Below are 23,934 nucleotides of genomic sequence, written 5' to 3'. Positions count from 1 at the left end.
AAATAAGTACCTCTCAATAATAACCCTAAATGTACATGGATTAAATGCTCCAATTAAAAGGTGTAGGATAGATGAATGGATACAAAAACATGACCCAACTATATGCTGTCTACAAGTGACCCACCTCAAAATAAAAGACACACCGGGATGAAAGTGATGGGTGGGGAAAAAATTTCCATGCAAATGAAAAAGAAAAAAAAGCTAGAGTAGCAATACTCACATCGACAAAATAGACTTTAAAAACATCATGCTAAGCGAAATAACACAGTTGGAGAAAGATAAATATGATATGATCTCACTCATTTATGGAATATAATGAACAACATAAACTGAAGAATAAAATTAGAGCTAGAGGGGGAAAATATACTAGAATATAATAGAAGTAATCCTGTTATTTGAAGATTTTTAATGTTTCCTACAACTGTTGTGATAGCATACTAGGTTAGTACAGTTTCAGTAACATTATTATACTTAAAGTCCTTTTATTCTTGAAATATTAATATTTATTGCATGTAATATTATATGTAAGCTCACTTTTCTTTTTTTCTAAATGTATTTTATTGATTTTTTACAGAGAGGAAGGGAGAGGGATAGAGAGCTAGAAACATTGATGAGAGAGAAATATCAACCAGCTGCCTCCTGCACATCCCCTACCGGGAATGTGCCTGCAACCAATGTACATTCCCTTGACCGGAATTGAATCTGGGACCTTTCAGTCCTCAGGCAGATGCTCTATCCACTGAGCCAAACTGGTTTCAGAAAGGTCACTTTTCTTAAATAATTGGTTTATTGCATGTAACATTATATTTAAAATCATTTTTCTTGAAATAAAAAAAAACTGAGGGGAAAAAAGATCCTCAGACATAAAACTTAGGAAAGAGAAAGTTCTGAAAGGCAGTACACAATCATGTTTAGAACATGGATGTTCAGTGAGTTGATTCAAATGTACTTAAAACTTTCAAATTATCCCAGCCGGTGTTCCTCAGTGGTTGAGCATCAACCTATAAACTAAGAGGTAATGGTTCCATTCCCAGTCAAGGCAAATGTCTGGAGTTTCAGACTTGGTCCCCAGGGAGGGGGGGCGCATGCAGGAGGCAGCAAGTCAATGATTCTCTCTTATCATTGATGTTTCTATCTCTGTCCCTTCCTCTCTAAAATCAATAAAGATATATTTTTAAAAGGATATAATACAAAATGCAGGCAGATCAGCTATAATCAGTGTACCATTACCAAGAAATCCAGAAACTCTCATACCATCCAGCTATTGACACTCTACCACACCTAGCATCTACTGAGAGAGGCTGACTTAACAGGAGCTAGGAATGAAGGTGGAGGTGCCAAAAGATACACACTTCCAAAAATGTACTCATGACTTTCAAATGATCTGCTTTTTCACATTATCTATACCTCTGAGAGATTTCCCCTCTATGGAGCATGGATAAAAAGCTGAATATATGCCCTCGTTGATTTGGTTCAGTGGGTAGAGTGTTGGCCTGTGGACTGAAGGGTCCTAAGTTCAATTCCAGTCAAGGGCACATACCTGGGTTGCAGGCTTGATCTTGGGTAGGTAGGGGATGTGCGGGAGGCAGCCGAACAATGATTCTATCTCATCATTGATGCCTCTCTCTCTCCCCCTCCCTTCTTCTCTAAAATCAATAAAAATATATTTTTTAAAGCTGAATATATTTTAAATGATCCCAATATATTTTTGATATGACTCTTGAAATAGATCATATCCTAATATCCTTTTGATTTTATTTCATTTTTTACCATGAACTGAGTTCAGACAAGTGTGCATTTTCCGAAGGCAGAATACTGGTAGAGCCTTGGAAGAGCCTCTTAGGCTGGCTTTCGGACTCCATTTCACCTAAAACAAAAAGAGAGAATAGTACTGTAAACAATTTTACAGGCTCAGTGCTAAAATAGGATGATCTCTGATTAACCAAAGCTGAGCATACTTCTTGAAGCTGTTACTTGAAAGATATTTTCCATGTGTTTAACTAGAAGAAATATACTTCCACGTAATCTCAACCAAAAAGTTAACAGCCCTAAAGAAAACCTCATTTATATGTACCATGCTACTAATATAGTCATGTTATTTAATAGTAAAGTCGGACACTGATTGCATCAGGTAAAACGAATCAAGGCTAACCACAGCAGAAATAAAGTATCTCCAAATAGCTGAAATTCACAGCAAGTAATAATTTATACCAGATGATTAGTAAGGATTTGATATGTTTTAATATCAGAACATTTCCTGATTTGAATTCAAATGGGTTAAAAAGTATTAAGTCTTCCCCTGGCCAGTGTGGCTCACTTGGTTTGATTCCTGATCAGAGCACATGCCTGGGTTGTGGGTTTAGTCCCCAGTCAGGGTTCATGAGAGATGGCCAATTAAAGTTTCTCTCTCACATCAATATTTCTCTCTCCCTTCCTCTCTCTGAAATATCAATTTTTAAAAAAGTATTCAATCTGATAACGAGTATATAAATCAAAGGTTGCTTTAGCCTCCTTAGTGAAAATGAAGGTAAAAATACAGTCACAGATTGCATAATGATGTTTTGGTCAATGATGGCCTGCATGTAAGATGGTGGTACCATCCTATATAATAAAAGGCTAATATGAAAATTATCCCCTTTGGAGTTCCACTGAGAGACTGGGAATTTGATTGCTTGCTATGACGTATGTTGACCACCAGGGGGTGGCACAGAAAATGGAGAGTGACCAGTGGCAGCAGCAGGGGTGCTGAGGGAGTGAGGGAAAGAGGAGGTGGGAAGGCTGGGAGGTGGGGAACCTGATGGGCCCTGATCACCGGCCAGACCTAGGGACCTTACCTGTGCATGAATTTCCTGCCGAGGGCCTCTAGTAAGATTATAATGGAGCCATCATAAGGTCATAGCACAACACATTCCTCATGTGTTTGTGGTGATGCTGGTATAAACAAACCTCCTACACTTCCAGTCATAAAAGTACAGCACATAAAATTATGTACCATACATAATACTTGACAATGATAATGAACAACTATGTTACTGGCTTATGTATTTACTATACAATACTTGTTATCATTATTTTAGAGTGTATTCTTTCTATTTATAAAAAAAAAAGTTTGCTGGCACACTCTCCTTCCCAAAACCACGCCCATTCCTTTCCCTTTACTCTTTTTCCCTTTAGAATGCATCTCCTACACTCTAAGGAACCCCACAAGACTTGCAACCAGGTGAGCAATGGACAGCAGCAGCTTGTCCCAGGCTAACCCCCAGAACCTATCTCCAAGGCCCCCTTTTCTGACTTTCTAGAGAGCCAAATCAACTGCGCTTAGTACTTCTTCTATCCTAAGCCCTTCCTTCTATCAGTGTTCCAGCTTTAATAAACATACTCTCAATAATTTTTTTAAAAGTTTGCTGTAAGCCCTAACCAGTTTGGCTCAGTGGATAGAGCGTCAGCCTGCGGACTGAAGGGTCCCAGGTTCAATTCCGGTCAAGGGCATGTACCTTGATTGCGGGCACATTCCCAGTGGGGAGTGTGCAGAAGGCAGCTGATCGATGTTTCTCTCTCATCGATGTTTCTAACTCTCTATCCATCTCCCTTACTCTCTGCAAAAAATCAATAAAATATATTTTTTTAAAAGAGTTTGCTGTAAAACAGTATGTCATGTCACACTGTTAAACATCTCACATTTGCCCTGTGTCTTGATTGCATAATTTTTTCTTGTGCTTGATTTGATCTCATGCTGTTTTGTAGAGCATCATGCAGTACAGACTTGTACACTAGGAGCAATAGGCTGTACCATATGGCCTAGATGTGTATGTAAGTGCACTCTATAATGTGTATACAATGATGGAATCAGCTGATGACAAATTCTCAGAACATATCTCCACTGGTAAGGGATGCGGGATTGTATAAGTTTGAAAGCACATTTTTAAGTGAAAGCAATTATTAACCAATTCATAAAATTGGTATACTGGCTATCTCAATCCTATAGATTTTTCTCAGAACTGGTAATAGAAAAACTTTACATCCAAGGAACAGTGGTTAACATTTTGCCACCAGGAGTGCAAAAACTAAACCCTAAATTAGACAGAAAAGGCCCTTTTCCAAATAAGTTATGAAATAAAACATGCAAATACTTTTGTTTTAAAGTTCTTTATCTGGAAATGGAAGCTCCATTTGAGTTTTAAATGGAATATTAAAGAAACTTTAAGTCATGGGCCTATCTATACTCCAGTAGGAAAATTAATAACTGTGAACTTAAACCTTTACAAGATTCTTATGAGGAAAAAGATCAAGTAAAAACAAATACAACATTCAATTTTTTCCCATTTATCAATTAATTTATATTATCTTTCCTCTGGAGCTATTCTGAATATGACTAAAATTGAAGAAAAGGTTGTATTTTATTTATTTTTCCATCCTTTAATATGCAGTTTTTAGAAGCTGCCTCCTGGCTTTCAACACCTCATTAGCAAAACACGTTTTAGCAAAAAATTCCTCCATCTGCTGGTATATGTTGGAATAGCTTTGAAATTAAAAAAACAATTCCACCAATTTCCTGCAACAAATTTAAAATTAATGAGAACAACAATAATAGCTTTACTGTCCCTATGTTAATTTCATGTAATAGCTCTTGGGAAGCTTCTTAAGATTATAAATAATTCCTTAAAGAATTAAGATAAAAACTATTGGTTTATAAAATAAAATTTATTCTCTAATACAAATATTGTCAGTGCATCAGGTTCTATTTTCCAGAACATACCATCTTTAATTTTATGTTGTCTGAAATACAGCACTTTTTGAATCTGTATATGAGTCTATCACTGGAAATTTTTCACCGAAACCAGCAAGTATCCATTTACCTACCCGTGAGGAAAGTTGATTTGTTTACTGGCCCTGAAGCTGATCTGCACAAAGAAACCACTTACTGAATTGCTTTTTAAAATTATTGCTAAAACTCTTGTTTAAAATGACATCCAACACTTGTGATCATGTGGTCATATCCCCAGGAATAATGACTAAAATGAATAATGTTAAATTTCTTTGCCTCTTTTTAATAGACTCCATCAGGTGCCCATAAGCATCTAAAACTAGCATTGAGTAAGATCATTTTAGTTTAGTGCTTTGTGATTCAAAATAAGGTAATTAAGAGAGCACCCCAATTACAGCAAAAATCCTATAGACTTGAATATGAGGCAATTCTCTCTGCCAAGGTGTAATTTGGTGGTGGCTTATATTTGAGAATACAGCTTGTTTATAGACCTATTTACTATGACATAAGTATACATTTCTGCAACATATCAATTTGCATCTCTTTTCTATTCAGATCACCAAGAGGCAAAATTTTGGAATATATATTGATAATATAAATATATGAATAAGACTCAGTTATGAAGTATAAAAAAAGATGGGTAGTATCAAATAACTAATTTACAAATTATAGAATTAGTAAAGTATACATGGAGAAGAGTAATGCATGTTTCTTTAGGAAAAAGGAGTCCTGTCTTGAAACTAATTTCAGGCAGAAATTCTAATTTGTAATTCAAGTTTGACTAGGTTTAATATCAGAAATGTGATGCTTACCTTTTCTTTTAACAGGACCAAGAGCATTGGGTCGAATGCATTTGACTGGGCTCTGACTCCTCCTGCTTCAAAGAACAAACACAATGATGTGAAGTACTTCTAAGATGCAAGAAACATTTAAACCCACCAAATAAGTCAATAAAATTAGTATTCATATAGGAAGAAATATAAAATGCCTGTGTTCTAGAGGTTGAGTAAATGAAATGCTAATATATGATCTGAACTGGCATATGACAATCTGGAATAACATGATATTTTAATTGTTCTAGAATACCAAATACCCACAGCAGTTTCTTTAAAAATATAATAAACCTTATTACAAAGTTATTTGTGTCCAGCCAGCATGGCTCAGGAGGTCAGTTTGATTTCAGGTCAGGGCATATGCTCGGGATGTGGGCTCGATCCCAGTGTGGGACATGCAGGAAGCAGCTAATCAATGATTCTCATCATTGATGTTTCTCTCCCTCTTCCTTCCTCTCTGAAAAAAATCAAAATATACATTTAAAAAAAGTTATTTGGGCCCTGGCCAGGTGGCTCAGCTAAAGGGTCAGCTTGATTCCAGGTCAGGGCATATGCCCAGGATATGGGCTTGATCCCATGTGGGGTAGGCAGAAGGCAGCTTATCAATGATTCTCATCATTGATGTTTTTCTCTCTTCCTCTCCCTTCCTCTCTTTGAAATCAATAAAAATATTTTTAAAAATATATGCACTGGTGAGGATTTTTTAAAAAGTTGCCTTGTTGTTGTTTCCCAATGATTAGAGCATCGGCCCATGCCCCAAATGGTTGCAGATTCAATTCCAGGTCAAGGGCACATACCTGGGTTGCAGATTAGATCCCAGGCTCCAGTTGGGTATATGAGGGAGTCAACCAATTGATGTGTCTTTCTTTTTTAGAATATATTTTTATTGATTTCAGAGAAGAAGGATAGAAACATCAATGATGAGAGAAAATCATTGATAGGCTTCCAGCTGTATACCCCTTACTGGGGACTGAGCCCACAACCTGGGCATGTGCCCTGACTAGGGAATTGAACCAAGACCTCCTGGTTCATAGGTTAACCAAATACTTAGACACACCAATCAGACCCGTGTACTCTCTCTCTCTCTCTCTCTCTCTCTCTCTCTCTCTCTCTCTCTCTCTCTCTCTCTTTCTCTCTCTCTCCCTATCCCTATCTCTATCCCTATCCCTATCCCTATCTCAATTTCTATCTATCTCCTCCCCTAACCTTGCCTCTCCCTTCCACTCTCTCTAAGAATCAATGGAAAAATATAGCCTTTGGTGAGGATTAACAACAACAACAACAACAACAAAAAAAAAACAACCAAAAATGTTATTTGGATTTGACTGCTCTATAATCTTAAACTTTTTCTTTATAGAAGACATATCATCAAACACCCACATGCAGGTGCTCTGAATATAAATTGGCATTAAGTCTCAAAAAATGCATGTGGTAAAATGTTAATGGTAGAATATAGGTAATCGGTACTTGGATGTTCACTGAGCAATTCTTTCAATTTTGCTTTGTTTGAAAATTTCCATAATAAGATGTCAGGAGGGGGTAAGTTCTTCAGAGAAACAATTTCAGTAAGTAGCATTTCACTCACATATAAAAAGCAGGTTTACCTACCTGGAGAAATGTCTCGGACTAGTAGTGGGACTTGGTGGTAGCCCACTGCTGCTCAACATTTGTAAGGTTGGTGAATAAGATTGCTAGAAAAACATATTTAATATTAAAATAGTTAGTTCTAATGCTCCAGTTTTCAAAAGATTCTTCTCAAAATATCAGAAACAATATATTTAGAATTGTTTAGTTGTCTATGCATTTCTCTCATATATGAATGAGAATATATATGAATATATTATAATTTTTCCCAAATTACTATCACAGGTTTTGATTTTTCTTCCAGTCAATGGGTTTTCTAAAAGTGAAGCAATTTTTAAAAAAATATTTGTTTTATTGATTTCAGAGAGGAAGAGAAAGGGAGAGATACAAACATCAATAATGAGAAAGAATCATTGATCAGCTGCCTCCTGCACGCTCCCTACTGGGGCTTGAGCCCGAAACCCAGACATGTGTCCTTGATCAGAATCGAACCTGGGATCCTTCAGTCCAAAGGTCAATGTTCTATCCACTGAGCCAAACTGGCTAGGGCTAAAAGCAATATGATATCTCTCTATCTCTGTCACATGTCTCTGTGCCTCCATCTGTTTCTGTCTTCTCCCCCCGTATATCTCTGTTCCTCTTGTCTCTGACTTCCTATCTTTATAGATGCCTTTCTGCCCCAGGGCTCAATCTTGCCCTCTGTGCCCCTGCCTCCTCCTTTCTCTCTAATTATCTCTTCTGTTGTGTTTCAATCCCATCTCTGTCTCTCTCCAAGTCTTCATCTCCCTCTCTGTGTTTCTCTCTCTCTCTTATTTTTAAAAAATATATTTTATTGATTTTTTACAGAGAGGAAGAGAGAGGAATAGAGAGTTAGAAACATCCCGGACCGGAATCGAACCCGGGACCTTTCAGTCCACAGACCGACGCTCTACCACTGAACCAAACCGGTTTCGGCTGTGTTTCTATCTCTTGGCCCCCATGTCTCCTCATTGGTCTTTCTGCATACCTCCCCTTATCAGAATGCTCAGGCTCAAGGGCCTAGATGGAAAGACTTTACACCACAGTGTCTGCAAGCACAGGATCATGGCTGCTTCTGGGACTTCTCATCATTCCTGGACCCTGGGCCTGCCTGCCCGGCAGCCGTCAATTATCTGCCCAGCCTGCTAGGGATTCCCACTCATCCCTATGGGGTTCTAAGGAACCAAGTATTGGAACAAACTCCGCCCTGGTACAGACACTGTGCTACCACTGAGTGAGGATGTCCTGCCACTGAAGGCTTGGTGGGCCATACGCTGCTTTCCTAAGGAACTTGGGCAAGGAGAAACTGAGGTGCCCCTCTCTGATCGCTTCAACTTTTTCCCCAAGGGGGTGTTCTTCTTGACATCTGACTGAAAGCCCTCTTGCTGTGGCTTCATCTGCCCTCCATCTCTGTAACTCAGCTTCTTCCTAGAGCAAAAACTCCAGTTGGGCAGAGATGGTTGGGCACACTGCTCCCCAGGGAAAGCACTAAGGAGGTGACCCCTGAGGGGTGGGCACTGACCACAGCCATATCCAGGATGAGGGAGAGGAGGTTGAGGTTCAGAGGAGCCAGCAGAGGTTAGGGGTTGCCACCACCTGGGTCCTGGCAGCAGAAAAAAATAAAAAGTGCAGCCGAAACTGGTTTGGCTCAGTGTATAGAGCGTCAGCCTGCAGGCCAAAAGGTCCCAGGTTCTATTCCAGTCAAGGGCATGTATCTGGGTTGTAGGCACATCCCCAGTAGGGGGTGTGCAAGAGGGAACTGATCGATGTTTCTAGCTTTCTATCCCTCTCTCTTCCTCTCTGTAAAAGAAATTAATAAAATATATTAAAAAAAATAAAAAGTGTGTGTGTGTGTGTGTGTGTGTGTGTGTGTGTGTGTGTGTGTTTTAGAGAGTAAACAGCTCAGTGTGTGAAAGAGAGTTAATATATTGTCCATGAGCCTACCTTTCCAAGTCCTCTGGTGGGTGATGGTGCCGGAGAAACTGGAGTGAAGTCAATCCTTTTAGGAGAATATAATTTCTCTGGCTTCTCAAAATCACTATCACTCTGTAAATATAAAGTGTTATTTCCTCATAATACACAATTCAGCACATCACAGCTATTTGTTGCTACTTAAACATGCCTATATTTTTAGAGTACAAATATATAGACTCTAAAAAGTTGCAATATAATATCTGGTAGAAAAGCAGAGGTCAAAACTGAATATGAGTATATGAAAAAACTAATAAAGCTAATGAACAATACAAAGGTTTCTGTAAATTATAAACACGCAAGCAAATGTGAAAACTTTACCAGGCTCAAGCTCTCATCCCATGACTGGCTCATCTGCATGGCTGCTTGCACTTCCCTAAAACAAACAAAAATGAAAGGCCATCAGTGCTCAGAAACAAGACGCACACAATGCTATGTCCCATTCTTGTGAAGCGCTAACCTTTCATGGGCAGTTTCTCTGTTCATGATATCCGTGCCTTCCTCCTGCAAAGACAAACCTGTGCTGAAAACATAATATTTATCCACCCAGTTCTTTATTGCGAAGAAAAGAAAAAAGACTTTTCTACCTTATTTGACATAATCACAGTATAGCAGAAATAACATTCTAAGACTGTCACCCACACCACATCTGTATTTTATTTGAACCTGCAGGAGATTTTTAATCTGTCTACAACAAAGCAGTAGCAGCGTACTGCATTTTTGATATCTAAGTCTTCAAAATGAAAATAAAATCAATTCAGAAAATTGTAGACCTGCACTAGAAAGTAAAATTTACCTTTTTGATTTGATGCAGTCTGCTACTAGAAATCCCATTAGATGACGATGACAGCAACTGGAAAGAAAAGTAAACATTTACTATTTTCTGAATCACAAAGCGGCAATCTGCTGTCAGTACCAGTGTATGACCTCTTCCTAGATAATTTTTCATATTCTTCTTAGAAATCTAGCTCTTTAAATTACTGAACATTAATGCACTAGAGGCAGTACATTCAGTCTTTAGAAAGTACACCAGGTGTCCAACCTCAAGGCACCATCTGTCGCTAGACAGGCACTTACTTTAACGCTTTTCCCAAATGAATGCAGAGCTGTGTACATTTATATATACAAAAAAAGACTCCAGGCCTTGGAAATATCCATTACCCCACTAATCTAAAATAAAGAACTATATAAGAAGGGGAAGAAAATACTGATTTTATTCATTTTTATTAGCACTTTGCCAATGGACAAAGTAAGACTAAGAAGCTTAGTATGATGTTGTGACTATGATTTAAGTTTATAAAAAACACTTTAAAACTTCAAGATTTTGTTTCCATGACCTAAATCAAATCTAAAATTTGATCACTAATGCTATCACCACAAACCTTAGTAGTTAAGAAAAATCAATGTGGAAGGCAAAGTACATTTTTAAAATAGCTGCTGCTTTCCCTTAGATCACCATTTTTTAATAACACAAAGATGGAATGTTTTGTGGAGGGCAAATTATGTTCCTTCAAAATAATCACAATCTGATTACAAAATGTAAGATAAAATTCATATAAATGGACCTTAGGGTTCTAATAGCCATAATATAAATAACTACTATTTATTCCCTAGTGAAATACAAATGAAATTATAATACTATATAAAAGTAAATAAGAAAATTATCCTGATACAGGAGGCCCTAACCTATTAAAACTTTTTAAAAATACTAATGTAGTGAGGATTATAAAATGGTCATAAACTGCTTTAAGCAAAAGGTAATTCAGGTAAGTTTTTTTATGCCTAGCCAGCATTGCTCAGTGGTTGAGCATCAACCTATGAACCAGTAGGTCATGGTTTGATTCCTGGTCAGGGCACATGCCTGGGTTATGGGCTCAATCCCCAGTGTGGGGCGTGCTGGAGGCAGCCTATCAATAATTCTCTCTCATCATTTATGTCTCTCTCTCTCTCTCTCTCTCTCTCTCTCTCTCTCTCTCTCTCTCTCTCTCTCCCTCTCCCTCTCCCTTCCTCTCTGAAATCAATTAAAATAAATAAAGTTATCCACTAAAATATGATTTTACCTCAAAATATATCTCTTCATTACCCACCCCTGTCTTTAATTTTTACCTCTTCTAGGCTTTGAAAATAAAAACTTTACCAGTACAATTCTTTTAAAAAGTACTTTGCCATTATGAAAGCAATAAATGTTTACTGGTGAACTCTTAATAAGGTCATTTGAAAAACATTAAGCTACTAGGCAAGTAAATGAGACAAGAAAGACTCTAACAGGATAATATAAAGGAGAGCATAAATGTGTCCATCAGACAACAAAGGAAACCCCAAAGGCAGTGAAATAATCAGGACAGACAAAATGAGGGTTACCAAGCCTGATTGTGAAGAAAGTCAGAAATTTAAAAGCTGAATTTATATGATGTACAACTTGTAAATTTAACACAGAACTGAGTAGACTTGAAAGAGGGGCAAAGGAGCAAAGCCATATCTAGTCCCAGAAATAAGAGTGAAGTATAAGCTGAGAAAAAAAGCCAAGAACTTCAAGGAGGTCTGGTTAATGATAAGTCAAGCAAAGAGCTCAAGTGGAATAAGAGGCCCCTGACTTTGGCAATAAATGGGCGTTGGTGACTTTTGCAAGAACAGATATTTTATGGAGTTGTGGTAGGAATGATGAGATTACAAACTGACCCAATAGTTAACAAGAAATTAGGAGACAAGGAATTAGAGGCAGTGGAGTATAGATTAAGCTTTGAAAAGCTCCCAGAGGAGAAGAAGAAAAAGGGAAGGAGAAAATAGGTAAGTTTATTTTTCATATATTAGAGGTGTGAGTCGGGAGAAGGTAGAAGAAAAGGGCCAGTGAGGAAGAGACTGAAGACACGAGACAGAGAGAAGATGACTGACCAAGCACAGTGACAGGAGCGTCATAAAATATATGAACCATTAGGAGAAAACACCGCATGTGAAGGTAAAGACGTTTTAAGGAGAAGAAAACTGACATGAATACAAGACAGGTGTCTGCCTTCTCTGTGAAATGAAAAGCATCATCTGACGAATGTGAAAGGTGGTGAGATAGGAAGCTTGTAGTTCGGGGGGAAAAAAAAGATTTAGAATATTGCTTTGGAAAAAGAGCACCTTGAACCCAGCATACCCAGAAAGAATTTATCTTCTGTTTCTTCAAATGACCAATTCCACTCAATTTTCCCAAGGTAACACTCTCCCCTTGGTCATCAAGAAATAAAATTGCAGTGACTTTTGAGTCCTCCTTCTCCCTGCCTTTATATCTAATCAGTTGTCAATCATGAAGATCTATCCAGGCTGGTGTGGCTCCATGGTTGAGCACCGACCCAAGAATTGGTGCCGCCAGAGCCTAGGGTGGGTATTTGTCAAGGAATAGTGAGAACTAAGCCTAGATAGAGCTGATAATTATCTTTATAACTTAGAAAAGAGAAAAGTGAAGTGTAGGAGAGGCAAATTCATTTTCCCTTCTTTGCTATGCTATTGATACAAGAACATTTTTCATATATACGGCAAAAATAAGTACTTATATTTTCCAGTATCCTCGGGGAATGTGGTGAGGAGAATCAAACCTCCAGACAGCTAACATTTTCCCCTTTAAGTATTTTTAGCACTTCAGATGGAAATCTTTCTTAAAAGTGTGATATTTTCCCCCTTGTTAAACAGATTATACCAAGCAGAATGGCATAGGAAGATCTCTATTCTAATCCCAGCTCTGCCACTTATTAATTGTGTGATTCTGAGCAAGTCCCTTATATCGGCTGAGTCTTAGCTGCTGCCTCTTTTAATTGGGAAAAACATTTTCTACCCTGCCTACTTCACTGGGGTTGCTATGAGATTAAATGTGTGAAAGTACTTTGTAACATGTAAAATGTCATACAAGAGTAGGTATTACTATAATTTAAGAAAAGGTGAAGACCCAGGTATCCTTAAAAACATATTATTTTATGGTTCTATGCCATTAACACTTCAGGATCCATTACCAGGTTCTTAGCTCTTATACTCAGCCATGTACTTTTTTTTTTTTTTTAAAGAAAACCTCTGTCTGCTTTTTAGTTTTCTCCTCTCTTCCTTTGCTAGCAGCTGTCAGTATACCTTTAACACAAATGTACCTCTTCTGATTTGCTGCTTCTCACACACTACTGGATTGGAAGCTTATTATAATTGTGCATAAATTTTAGATGATTCAGAGGTCAGAAAGGCTCTCCTATAAATAAACTGATGAACATTTGTGCACAGACTATGGAAATCTAGTTCAGCCATTTAGAGGTCTGTTTGCTTACATCTCAGATGTCTTCCAGAGCACTGCAGCTACAGCATAAGTGGGCTCCACATGTGAAGTGCTGCTATATAAAAACCTCATCATAATTTCTCCCAACACAACCAACTAATAAGGTGATCCCCAACAGCTCTGCCAATATAGAACAGTCACGATCAGCAACTCCACTGAGAATACAAATACACGCATTTTAAAGGGGTCTTTCTTTGGATAAACAGCATTCACCAACAGAAATAAACACTCTGCCACCATTTTTGTGATTTTTTGCATCCTAGGACAAATTAAGACCACAGCTCTCAGTTATAATTAGAAATTAATCCTGACTTACCTCACAATCATGATGCAAGTAGTAGCCCAAAACAAAGAGCAATGTTTAAAAATACAAAGTTCCACAGCCAAGAAATATTTCTAACCAGGTCTTCTCTTGTGCACTGAAAGCTGAAATTGGCCACAGCATTAAGCAGCAAACAAGATAGGGAAGGAAATCTTTCTTTTGTAAATAATTGTGCATAGCACATAATTTTAAGAAAGAACTACATTTGAAAGTGTTTCCTGCAACCAAAACCACTAAGCATACTTACTTCTATACTCACCAGGCTGTGACTGCTCATAATCGTTGCACTATTCCACCGAGTTCTAAGTGTGTAAGGCTGAAAAACCTGCGAAAGGTCACTAAAAAATAAAAATAAAATTATTAATGTCTTCTCATGTAAGATACCCTTCAACTATACTTGATGTCAATTCTGTAAATTAACAATGAAATCTTCAGTGGCTCCTCGTATCACACAATGCATAAACTTCTCACCGTCCTCTTCAGAGCTTCCTCCGTGGTGTGGGGTGATTATAGATTGGCGGAGATACTGATCTCCTAGGGGTGTTGGGGGGCAGCTAGGAGAGGTATGGGGCGGAGCTCCAGACTGGTTGCCTCCAGCTGCTTCTGCTTAGAACTCAAACCCCCCACTAGCCCCCCCTCCCCCCGCTCAAAACCGGTTACCACCAGATTCAAACTAGCAGAGAAACTCGTCTGTTTATCCTAGAGGACCTACAATCAGTACTGCTTTCTGTGTGTGTGCTGTGACATGACAAGAACTGAGCCGTGTGAGCCCAATCAGAAACTCCCATTTGTGCCCTAAACACATGTTTTACTTTTGAGCCACACTGTCCCACTAAATAATCATACCTGGAGTTTTGCTCAGGTTGCCCCTTCTGAGCTGAATGCCCTCCTTCCCACTACCATCTGTCAAAGTCCTTCCTTTCCTTCAACACTCATTTCAAATGCCATGCCCTCCGTGAAGCCTGTTTATTCCACAAATCTAATGCAATCTTTCCCTCCTTTGAACTCAAAGAGCACAATGGGAAAGTAGATGTTTCCTCGAACACCCTCTTTACCTTTTATAAATGAAAACTATGCGTGTGTTTTAAATCCTTGGTGGAGGTGTTTTGGTCACCCTTGTACACTACCCTGCAGTGCCCAGCAGAGTGCCATGCCATTGTTAAGAGGCCAAGAAGGATTTTCAGGACTGGTGATATAGATATCACCCAATCCAGCTCGCCTGTGTTTTAAGTGAGAAAACAGAAATTCAAAGAGGCTAAGTGACTCATTCATAATCATAGCCAGTCAGGGAGAAAATTGGGACTAAGCCTGCTTTCCTCACTCACTCTGCTGTCATTATGCTACCTTTCAAGTAATTACTTAAATTGTGATTCAAAAAACAGTATGTTATTTCCACAGTAAACTAAATTCAGGTCAACAGGATTACCCTCGTCTCTAGCAATTGCTTGCCTACTAGATTTTAAAAGACAGCCAAAAAAGACCACTTTATTCCTATAGTGGCAAAAATAAATGCAAAACCGAGGACAGCAGTAGAAAAGCGTCGTCATTCTATCATCTGTAGTTTCAAACATTAATAAAAGAAAAAAAGTAAACCCGCCCCCCCCCCAAATGAGGATATTATAATCAGTTTGATAAACATTAATCTTTACCTTCCCTGCACTTGATTAATGTTTTTGGCAAACTCTACTCCTATCCCCTTTTTTGGACTAATTCCATTTCAACAGGGTCTCAAAAAACGGCTCTCTGCCTAAGATGAATTGTCTACTTATAAAAGTGAAATGTAATAGGTTCAGGAGGTCTGCTAACCTAACCTTCACTATCACAATATTCCACCTTAAAATAGACCCACTGATGACTTATTCACATGAAAACACAAAACCCTGCCACGAAAATTCAACGGTGCACTCTTTCCATAGTTTTCTAAAACCCGTGTTTTCTCTGACCCAAGCTGCATGCTATCTCCTTCCTTCTTATTCACCGGAATGCATTTCAGGCAGTTTTAGAATCTGAAAACATTATGACAAATCTGAATCACTTAATATGACATGCACACATGATTTAATTTCAAGTTATTAGATAAACTGTGATTTAAAAAAAAAAAAAAAGTAAACTACTGTTAACCCCAGGGTTCCTCGACGCGGCTTAGAAATAGCAGCTCTTAGAGACAGGTGTCAAATTGCAAGTCTGGTTCCAGGGGCTTCGGTCTGACATTCAGTGGTGTAAATTAGGCAGGGCAGGCAACCTGTTAGAAGAGCCAGAAGCTTCTTGTCGTTACTTTTAGAGTGAGCTAACAGAGCCGCAGGTAGAGAGAGCCCCGTGGTTCGCACACTGCCCGGAGTTTGCGGTCAAACTTTCACTCCACCGCGGGACCCCACCGTCAAGCACACAAGTCATCACCCCCTCAAGTTTGGAATGCCCTGAGGAGCTCCCAACTCTCACTTTAGGGAAGGAAGTCCGCCTGCAGGGGCTCCGGGAGCCCCTGAACCCTATCGTCCATCCTCCCCAACCCTGCTCACCTGAGCCCACGAATCAGGGGAGCGCTGCTGGATCTCCTCAGGGTGCCCCCAAGAGATGTGCCATGCTCAAAGTCCAGCTCCATTTTCTCCTGGGCCATACCAGAGACTTGCAGCCAGGCACAGCGGAACAGTGCTCAGCTCCTGGCGCTTAGCTATGGACTCACGGCAGGACTGAGCTGCTGGGGACTGGCAGCTGGGGGCGGGGGCTAAGGGGCGGAGGCTTGGGGGCGGGGGCTAAGGGGCGGAGAAAAGCGGGAGGGAAGGAGGATGAGGATGAGGAGGGATGATGATAGATAGATCCAGGGAGGGAAGGAGAATGGGAAGGTTGTAACGGAGGGTGACAGTATAAAGGGAGAAAGAATAAAGAGGGGTGGAAGGAGGATGGAAAGGAGAAAACGGGAGGAGAAAGGACAGATTGAAACCAGTGTAAAAGGCGGAGGAAGGAGAGAATTGAAAGATAGGGGGGAGAAGGGGGGCAGGGTCGGGGGAGGGAAGAGGAGCGGGGCGGGGGGGGAGAAGGGGGAGGAAAAGGACAATGTATGGGGGAGAAAGAAGGAAAGAGAGCAGGGGAGAAGAGTAGGAGGGAGAGGAAACTAGGCAGCAGCGGAACTCATGCTATCTTTTGGCCGAGGACCTCAAGCAGGGGCCAGGCTACAGCCTCTGCAGCTGCCCCGCCGGCGCTATCACCGAGGAGCTGACACTAGGGCAGGACCCAGTCGGGTGGCCTTGGCAGCTGCAGCTCCCCGTGCTTAGGGACGGGGTCCAGCCCCCCATGCTATGGGACCCTGTCCCAGAGGCTCCTCAGCCTTGTTTTCGGTACTTCTCTCCCTACCCCCCTTGCAACCTGGAGAACAGGTGGGGGGTTCAGCCCCTCAGCCGCCACCACGGGCGCCCGATCGTCCTCTCTTTGTTTCTAACGGTTCAGGGAATCCCTCGGTGCCAAGACCAAAAACTACAACCTGCCTGCTTTTGCTCCTCCCACGCTTCGGAAGCGGGAACCTCCGCGGAGCCAGGTCTTCCGCATTCGGGCACCCATCGGGTCCTGCGCACGCGCCCGGCAACCGCGCCCATGGTCCCACGGGCACAGAGCATGCGTGGGAGCCCCGCCCCCGCCAACCTCCCCCGAAGGGGAGGAGCGTTTCCTGGGGGTCCCCGGCGCTTTCCAAGTTGGTATTGGCCAGGGAAACCTAGCGCCCGATTTTGAATAGAACCAATAAGTTAGAGACACTGGAGCAATATGTTTCTGGAAGAGTTTGAGCCGATTATTCAAGGGAAACAGAAACGTGCGGCTTCTGCGTTATGTCCTTCCCAATTTGGATGCTCTGATGTCCGCTATCCCCGCTCATTTCTTAAAGCCTTGTATTTTGTTGGTCTTCGTCAGGAGCGGCAGATCTTGTTTTCAGAAGATGTATTTGGATGCACTAGACTAAAGGGAAGTGAAAAAACAAAAGCAATGGTGTAAAAACAAAGACTCTGACAAGCATTCATAGCGAGAAGCACTCCTGTCCCGTTTTACAAGCGCTGTTAACGTCAAAGATGTCAGGGAAAGCCCTGAAGAGCAAGTAGCATAAGTGTTTTACTTTCTAGGATTTATGGAGACCCTGGAAATCATTATTTGGCATGTGTGAGACCTGAAATTATTCTATTTTACAAACACCTACACAGCCGTTACTGTGCTTGGCACTATTCTAAGAACTTTTGAGATACTAAATCCTTTGTTAACGTAAAGAAACCATTGAAACCTGTAAAGAATTTTTGTGAGTTTATTTAAGCCAAACTGTCGACATATACAGGGAAGCAGTACCTCAACCATCTGAGATAATGCTCCGGAGAAATGGCGGGTCTGCATTTATACATAGCAATGAAAGGAGGGACTTAGGTGGGTTACAGGAAATCCACTGGTAATAGATTAAGGAGGTGGAATAAAACAAAGCGAGGGGGAGGGGACCCTGGGATTGGATAAAAATTAAAATGATGAACACATAATTAGGTGGCTGCAGGAACAATTAACATGATAATGAAGAAATGTGTGATATCTGACCTGGCACCCAGCACATTGGGTTGTGCCCCAGGGGGTCCAGAAAAAGGGAAGTTACAAGTTACCCAGACATTTCAAGGGTACTAATACGTTATTATAGATGCAAAAAAAAAAAAAGGCTCAGTTAAGGTAAAGGTTGACCTTGTCAGTGAAGATACCAACCTAGAACAGTAACTGCCCACCATAACTTCTTTTACTTAAAGTTTAATTTCAGACCATCCTTTGTGGTTACTTTAGGTCTCTGAGTTTGCAAGACTGCTGTGCAGGCCTCCCCTGAGCTTATCAGGTCAGCATGTGATCCCTTTCATCCACACATTTAATCCTCACCAATTGAATGACCCTGAGAGAAAGATGATCATTGTATTATTTTAATCATACATATCTAGAAAGTACAAAGTTGGTTACAAAATTTAGCAAAACTAATTTTACTTGGCCCTTAATTCAGTTGATTCATATTAAACTTGCCAAGCCCAGTTATCATTTTATTCCCCAATGTTTATATTTTGTACTTGCAGTATGCGAGTTTTTAAAACCACTTTTGAAAAGTTTCTTTTAAATTGCCTATATTTTCCTGCCTGCTGGATTAAAATTCCAAACTCTGTTTTTGACCAATGTATGTATCTCTTTATCTCATGGTCTTAGCATAGCTCCCACTCCGTCTGCTCAAAAAATTATAGTGCATTCTGTTGTTCACAATAGCAATTATACAATCATTTGATGACCACATGCACAGTCCCTAACTCTGAGAAGTCAAACAATTTCGTAGAATCCCTAATTTTCAGGAACTTAACAATTAGGAGAAACTCAAGGATATGTAAGAAGATGGATGCTACCTTGGCCATCATTTCCAGGTTTTATTCACATCATTCTTGCCTATCTAGCTTTTTTTGCTCTTCGTGTAAACTTACGGGAGACTTGGGATGTTTGTAATTGTGGGCTTGCTCTTGTGAGTTAGAATGGTGCTTAAAAGTTGCCATGACAACTGGTGAAATAAAGAGCTAATTATGACATATTTGTGGGACATCTTTTGTAAGGGGCAAATGGCAAAAGACAGGGTCATAGAAACAGGAGCAGCGTAAGTGTCAAGGTATGCCTAAACAAACCAGAGATCTGAGATCATGGCATATTTACTATGGAACAGCAAGAGTTGATCATGAAACATGGCTAGGTTGGTATAATAATGTATAGGTGGAAATGGGAAGTAGTAAAAATAAGTTCTTTAAATGTCGTGTTTGCCACTATAGTATACAGAAGTCTTTGTTTTTGTAATACTTGTTCCTTTTGACATTCCAACTTGTGTATGTATTGAGTCCCGGCTATATCTTTACGGGTTTTGGGTCCTTGTCATGTAGCTGCACTTTAGTTAAAGAGAATGTCTACTGTTTGTAATAGTGGAAACTTATCTCCAACTCATGTACTTAGTCATTTTATATTATTACCCCCTTTTTAAAAACAGTCTCTTAGTTGCTCTTTCCTTGTTTTATTATACCCATTATCTTAATGTTATGGTATTTAGAATTTTTAAAATTAAATATCTATTATGCTTAGGCATGATGAAATTTTGTCTATTCATTCAAAATATATCCACTAAAAATTCTTACCTGCCAAGAATATTTAACAAACTCTTTAAAAACTATAATGAGCAGTAGAGTGGAGATAAGATCTTGTTCTCTGGTGTACTCCATATTTTCCTTCTATTTAGTTTGTTTTTTGAATTTCTGTTCTGTATTTAACTACTGCCTCCTGCATACACTGTCCTCACATTTAGCTGCCATTTTTCATAAACTTTACAAGTGTCTTGGAAACTGACATTGGCTTTCAGGAGATCTTGGTACTAGCTGAGATTCTACTGCCACCTAATTACGTAACCTGAATGGCTCTGGAATTGTATCAACTGTAAAATAGAAATGATTTACCTACCTTACAAGATAACTGTGAAAGACAGATTATTTAAACCTGCATTTATTAATGAAATAATTTAATAAGTAGTCATCAGGTGTTTATGAGTACAAAAACAGTGGCCAGAGAAATATCCAGAGGCACCTCATTTTCACTTTAAGGGGTGGGGAAACTTTTTTCTGCCAAGGGTCATTTGGATATTTATAACATCATTCACGAGCCATACAAAATTATCAACTTAAAAATTAGCCTGCTATCTTTGGTCAAACATTTAATTAACTCACTCCTAATGCCTTGGCAAGGCCAGACCAAATGGTTTCTTGGTCTTTATACAGCCCATGGGCCAACCAGACAATCCCGGACTTAAACAGGACAGAAGAATCTGGACTTTACCCCTTATTAGTTGTAATTTTAGTAACCCCTCTGGACTTTGGTCTCCTCCTTTGAAAAATGGCTATTGTGATGGTACCTACCTCAGAGTTATTGTAAGCCTTAAACGCAATCACATACGTAAAGTTCTTAGGACAGATAGTACCTTGGACAGAGTAAGTGCTCAAAAAATGGTCACTATTCTTAACATGTCTTACATCAGGAATGATGACTCCAAATCACCCTCATCATCTGGGATTTAAGTAACTTAATCCTGCCTAATATAATTAAGCTTTTCTTTTTCTATTCTCAGAATGAATGAAGAATAATTATGATCTTTCATGTCATAACTTGTCTTGAACTGTTTCAAGATAATCCCATTATTTTAAGTTCACCACTGATTGATTAGAAGAGCAGGGTTAATAATTGAACCAATTGAGACAAGTATATGAAATCTTTTTTAAAACAGTACAGTGCTATGCCATGTTATTACTATTTTAAGAACTCCCATGCCACTAGTTGCACTTGTCTTCTTTCCCAATTCTCTATGATTCCTAAAAATTGCGGTTCTACAAAATTATGAGCATGAAATTTCAGCACTCAAAATTTGAAAAGAGCGGTTTTTAAAATGTTTTGAGCCATCACAGCGTTGTTAGATGGAAATACTGATTTGGATGGATACTAAATTCTGCGATATTTAAGAAAATAAGCCTCTATGCTTTATCTCTAATCTTTTTCTTAGATGAATAGCTAAATTTTATTACGTGTAAAAAATATACATTATATGACTGTTAGAAAAATAATTAAACTAATCTTTTCTTAGAGAACTAATCTTTTCTTAGTTTTCTTAGAAAACTAACTTTTCTTTTCTTAGTTTTAAAGAGTTAGATTTTATTCCGTGTAAAAAATATACATTATATGACTATATTAAAAAAAAATAATGAAACAGCATGGAAAACAATGATTCGTTTGCGCAGTTGATTCATACGGGTTAGCGTCTTACCAGGACCCTTTGAGAGTATGTGGCCTCTAAACACATAGGAGTGGTTTTGGTTCCCCAACCCCCACCCCAGACTTCAGCTTTTTTAAAATTACAAAGATGTAATGTGACAAGATGGAAAAATTTGTCATGGGAGGTTACAAGCTTGTTGGCCTCAGTCATACAGGGTTAATGGCTTAACCAAAACTGAGAAAATTGAGTATTAGGTATAGGGCGAAAAAGATGGCTCTCCCATACACCATACTCCTCCCTACCCATTATTAAATAGTGGTTAAGGAAACCATTCCAGGGTTAACATAGAAGCAGAGGAATGACTTCTGTTAATCTGCACTAGAAGGAGAAGGGAAGACCGATTTGGGCCAAACAAACAAACAAAAACACAGCAGCTCCCTGACTTCGCCTGCATCTGTGGCCAGACTAACAGAAGCGACAGCAATAATGCTCATTGCTTGAGCAGTAAGCACACTCTAACCAGCCAGGCACATGGCGCAAGCGCAGAAGGGTGACGCCCAATTTATACACCAAGATCATCGGTTGTAGTCTTTACTTTAAACCCAAAAGGCTGCCGAAACCGGTTTGGCTCAGTGGTAGAGCGTCGGTCTGCGGACTGAAAGGTCCCGGGTTCGATTCCGGTCAAGGGCATGTACCTTGGTTGCGGGCACATCCCCAGTAGGGGGTGTACAAGAGGCAGCTGGTCAATGTTTCTCTCTCATTGACGTTTCTAGCTCTCTATCTCTCTCCCTTCCTCTCTGTAAAATATCAATAAAATATAAAAAATAAAATAAAATAAAATAAAAATAAACCCAAAAGGCTTATCTGGTTTTTGCTTTGGCTCTGCAAATTAAAAGAGAAGGATTTACGGACATAAACTAAGACAAATTCATTTTCATTATATGTTTGGAGGCGGGAGAGGGGGGTATTATCAATTCCAGCACTGCCCCACTTTGTGCCTGGTAGTGTTAGGGCTGGTAAGGCAGCAAAGGTGAGCACCTCTGTGGTCTAATAGCTTCCTCCTCTCTTCTCCCCTCTTTCTCCCTCCATCATCTCCTCACCAAGTTGACCTGTCCCTATGCCGGAAAACCTTGAGATCATAAAACTAAGCAGTAGCTTCTGCCTCAACACGGACATGGCACAGGAGAAAATGGAACTAGGCGTGGAGCTGCTGCCAAGTTCAACCATCACAGCCCGCAACATCCAGAGAAGATCCAACAGCACCCCTTTGATCAGCGAACTTGGGTAAGCAGCATTGAAATACTGGAATCAAGAGGCGGGGGGGCGTGGCAAGAGTTGGAGAAAGTGACTTCCAAAAATATCCCTATCCTTTTCTTTATTCATCAAGATTCTGCAGGTATCTCTGTTGGTCTTGGCGTCCAGAGACCCCACCCTCAGCCTAGAAGGGAGTGGAGGGGATGGCTAGAGGGAAAGTGCACACCCACCCAGAGGTTGATTTGAACTTGAATCTCCTCTTCTGAAAGTCCACCAGCACCCAAGGGCAGCAACCAATTGATGTGGAACTTGACATTTTCTAACTTCACCCCATCTCTTATCCATTCTTTTGAAGAAACTGAATATTCCCCTCCATATTTTCTGTGATTAATAATTTTTGTCATTCTCTTAGCTGCTTTGTCACCTCTGACCTTCACCTCCAGCAAATGTAAATAAATTGGCAAACAAATAAGCTTGATATATATATATATATATATATATATATATATATATATATATATATATATATATATATATATAGTTTTTACTGGCGCCAAAAAGTTAAGTACAACAGAAAGTTGATCTAAAGTTTGCATTTTGTATTCTCAGTGGCTAATACTGCCCCCAACTTGGTCCTTGAGTATGTATGGGAAAAACACAACTCTTTTTATGTGTAAAGCAGAATATATATATAAATTTCATGGGGATTTTCAAGGGAGTGCAATTGGAGGAGACCTTTATATAAAGGCTCCTTAGAGGGCTGATAATGAAACAAATATGATTTTAAAACACTGCTCTAACTGATAGTTAACTATTTTCTGCACATATCCAAAGGTCTGGCATGAGTCATGCTTATTTTTTCTTAAAATAGAATTTTCAAGTGAAATCATGCATTTCACATCCCAATATCATAAAGTTTTCTCAATATTGTAAAAATGTCAAAAAATGTATTTGCTACATATGTTATTAACTTTGCTCCTCACCTTTTGCTGGCATTAAACTAATCTGGAGTTGTAAATAGCAACTATTACAAGTGAACTCAAAGAGCAGATCCTCCTTCCTTGTTTAACCTATAAGGAAACTGAGGCCCATAAATCTTCACAATGACAAAGCAGT

The 23,934-nt window shown here is 39.5% G+C and overlaps 1 protein-coding gene across 4 annotated transcripts in view; it reads right to left on the bottom strand.

The window, feature by feature from the left end:
- Positions 1–17,370, bottom strand: part of PABIR2 (PABIR family member 2) — a 30,745-nt gene extending 13,375 nt beyond the window's left edge. The window contains exons 1-9 of one of the 4 annotated variants that reach the window (XM_084870259.1): positions 16,307–17,370; positions 14,038–14,128; positions 9,968–10,024; positions 9,632–9,675; positions 9,493–9,547; positions 9,145–9,246; positions 7,207–7,289; positions 5,578–5,642; positions 1,771–1,867 (exon numbers count right to left, since the gene is read on the bottom strand). In XM_084870259.1, coding sequence (XP_084726385.1) covers positions 1,771–1,867; positions 5,578–5,642; positions 7,207–7,289; positions 9,145–9,246; positions 9,493–9,547; positions 9,632–9,675; positions 9,968–10,024; positions 14,038–14,128; positions 16,307–16,404 — 692 coding nt within the window. In that variant the 5' untranslated portion in view covers positions 16,405–17,370. The remainder of the gene's footprint in view (positions 1–1,770; positions 1,868–5,577; positions 5,643–7,206; positions 7,290–9,144; positions 9,247–9,492; positions 9,548–9,631; positions 9,676–9,967; positions 10,025–14,037; positions 14,129–16,306) is intronic. The other 3 variants (XM_084870260.1, XM_084870261.1, XM_084870262.1) reach the window with 3 other exon arrangements.
- Between the last annotated feature and the right edge of the window lie 6,564 nt (positions 17,371–23,934).

The sequence above is a fragment of the Pipistrellus hanaki genome (assembly GCF_964339955.1).
Source record: "Pipistrellus hanaki genome assembly, chromosome: X".
NCBI classification, from domain to species: Eukaryota; Metazoa; Chordata; class Mammalia; order Chiroptera; family Vespertilionidae; genus Pipistrellus; species Pipistrellus hanaki.
The sequence above is the reverse complement of the archived record's forward strand: the minus strand, read 5'-3'. Positions and strand labels throughout refer to the sequence as shown.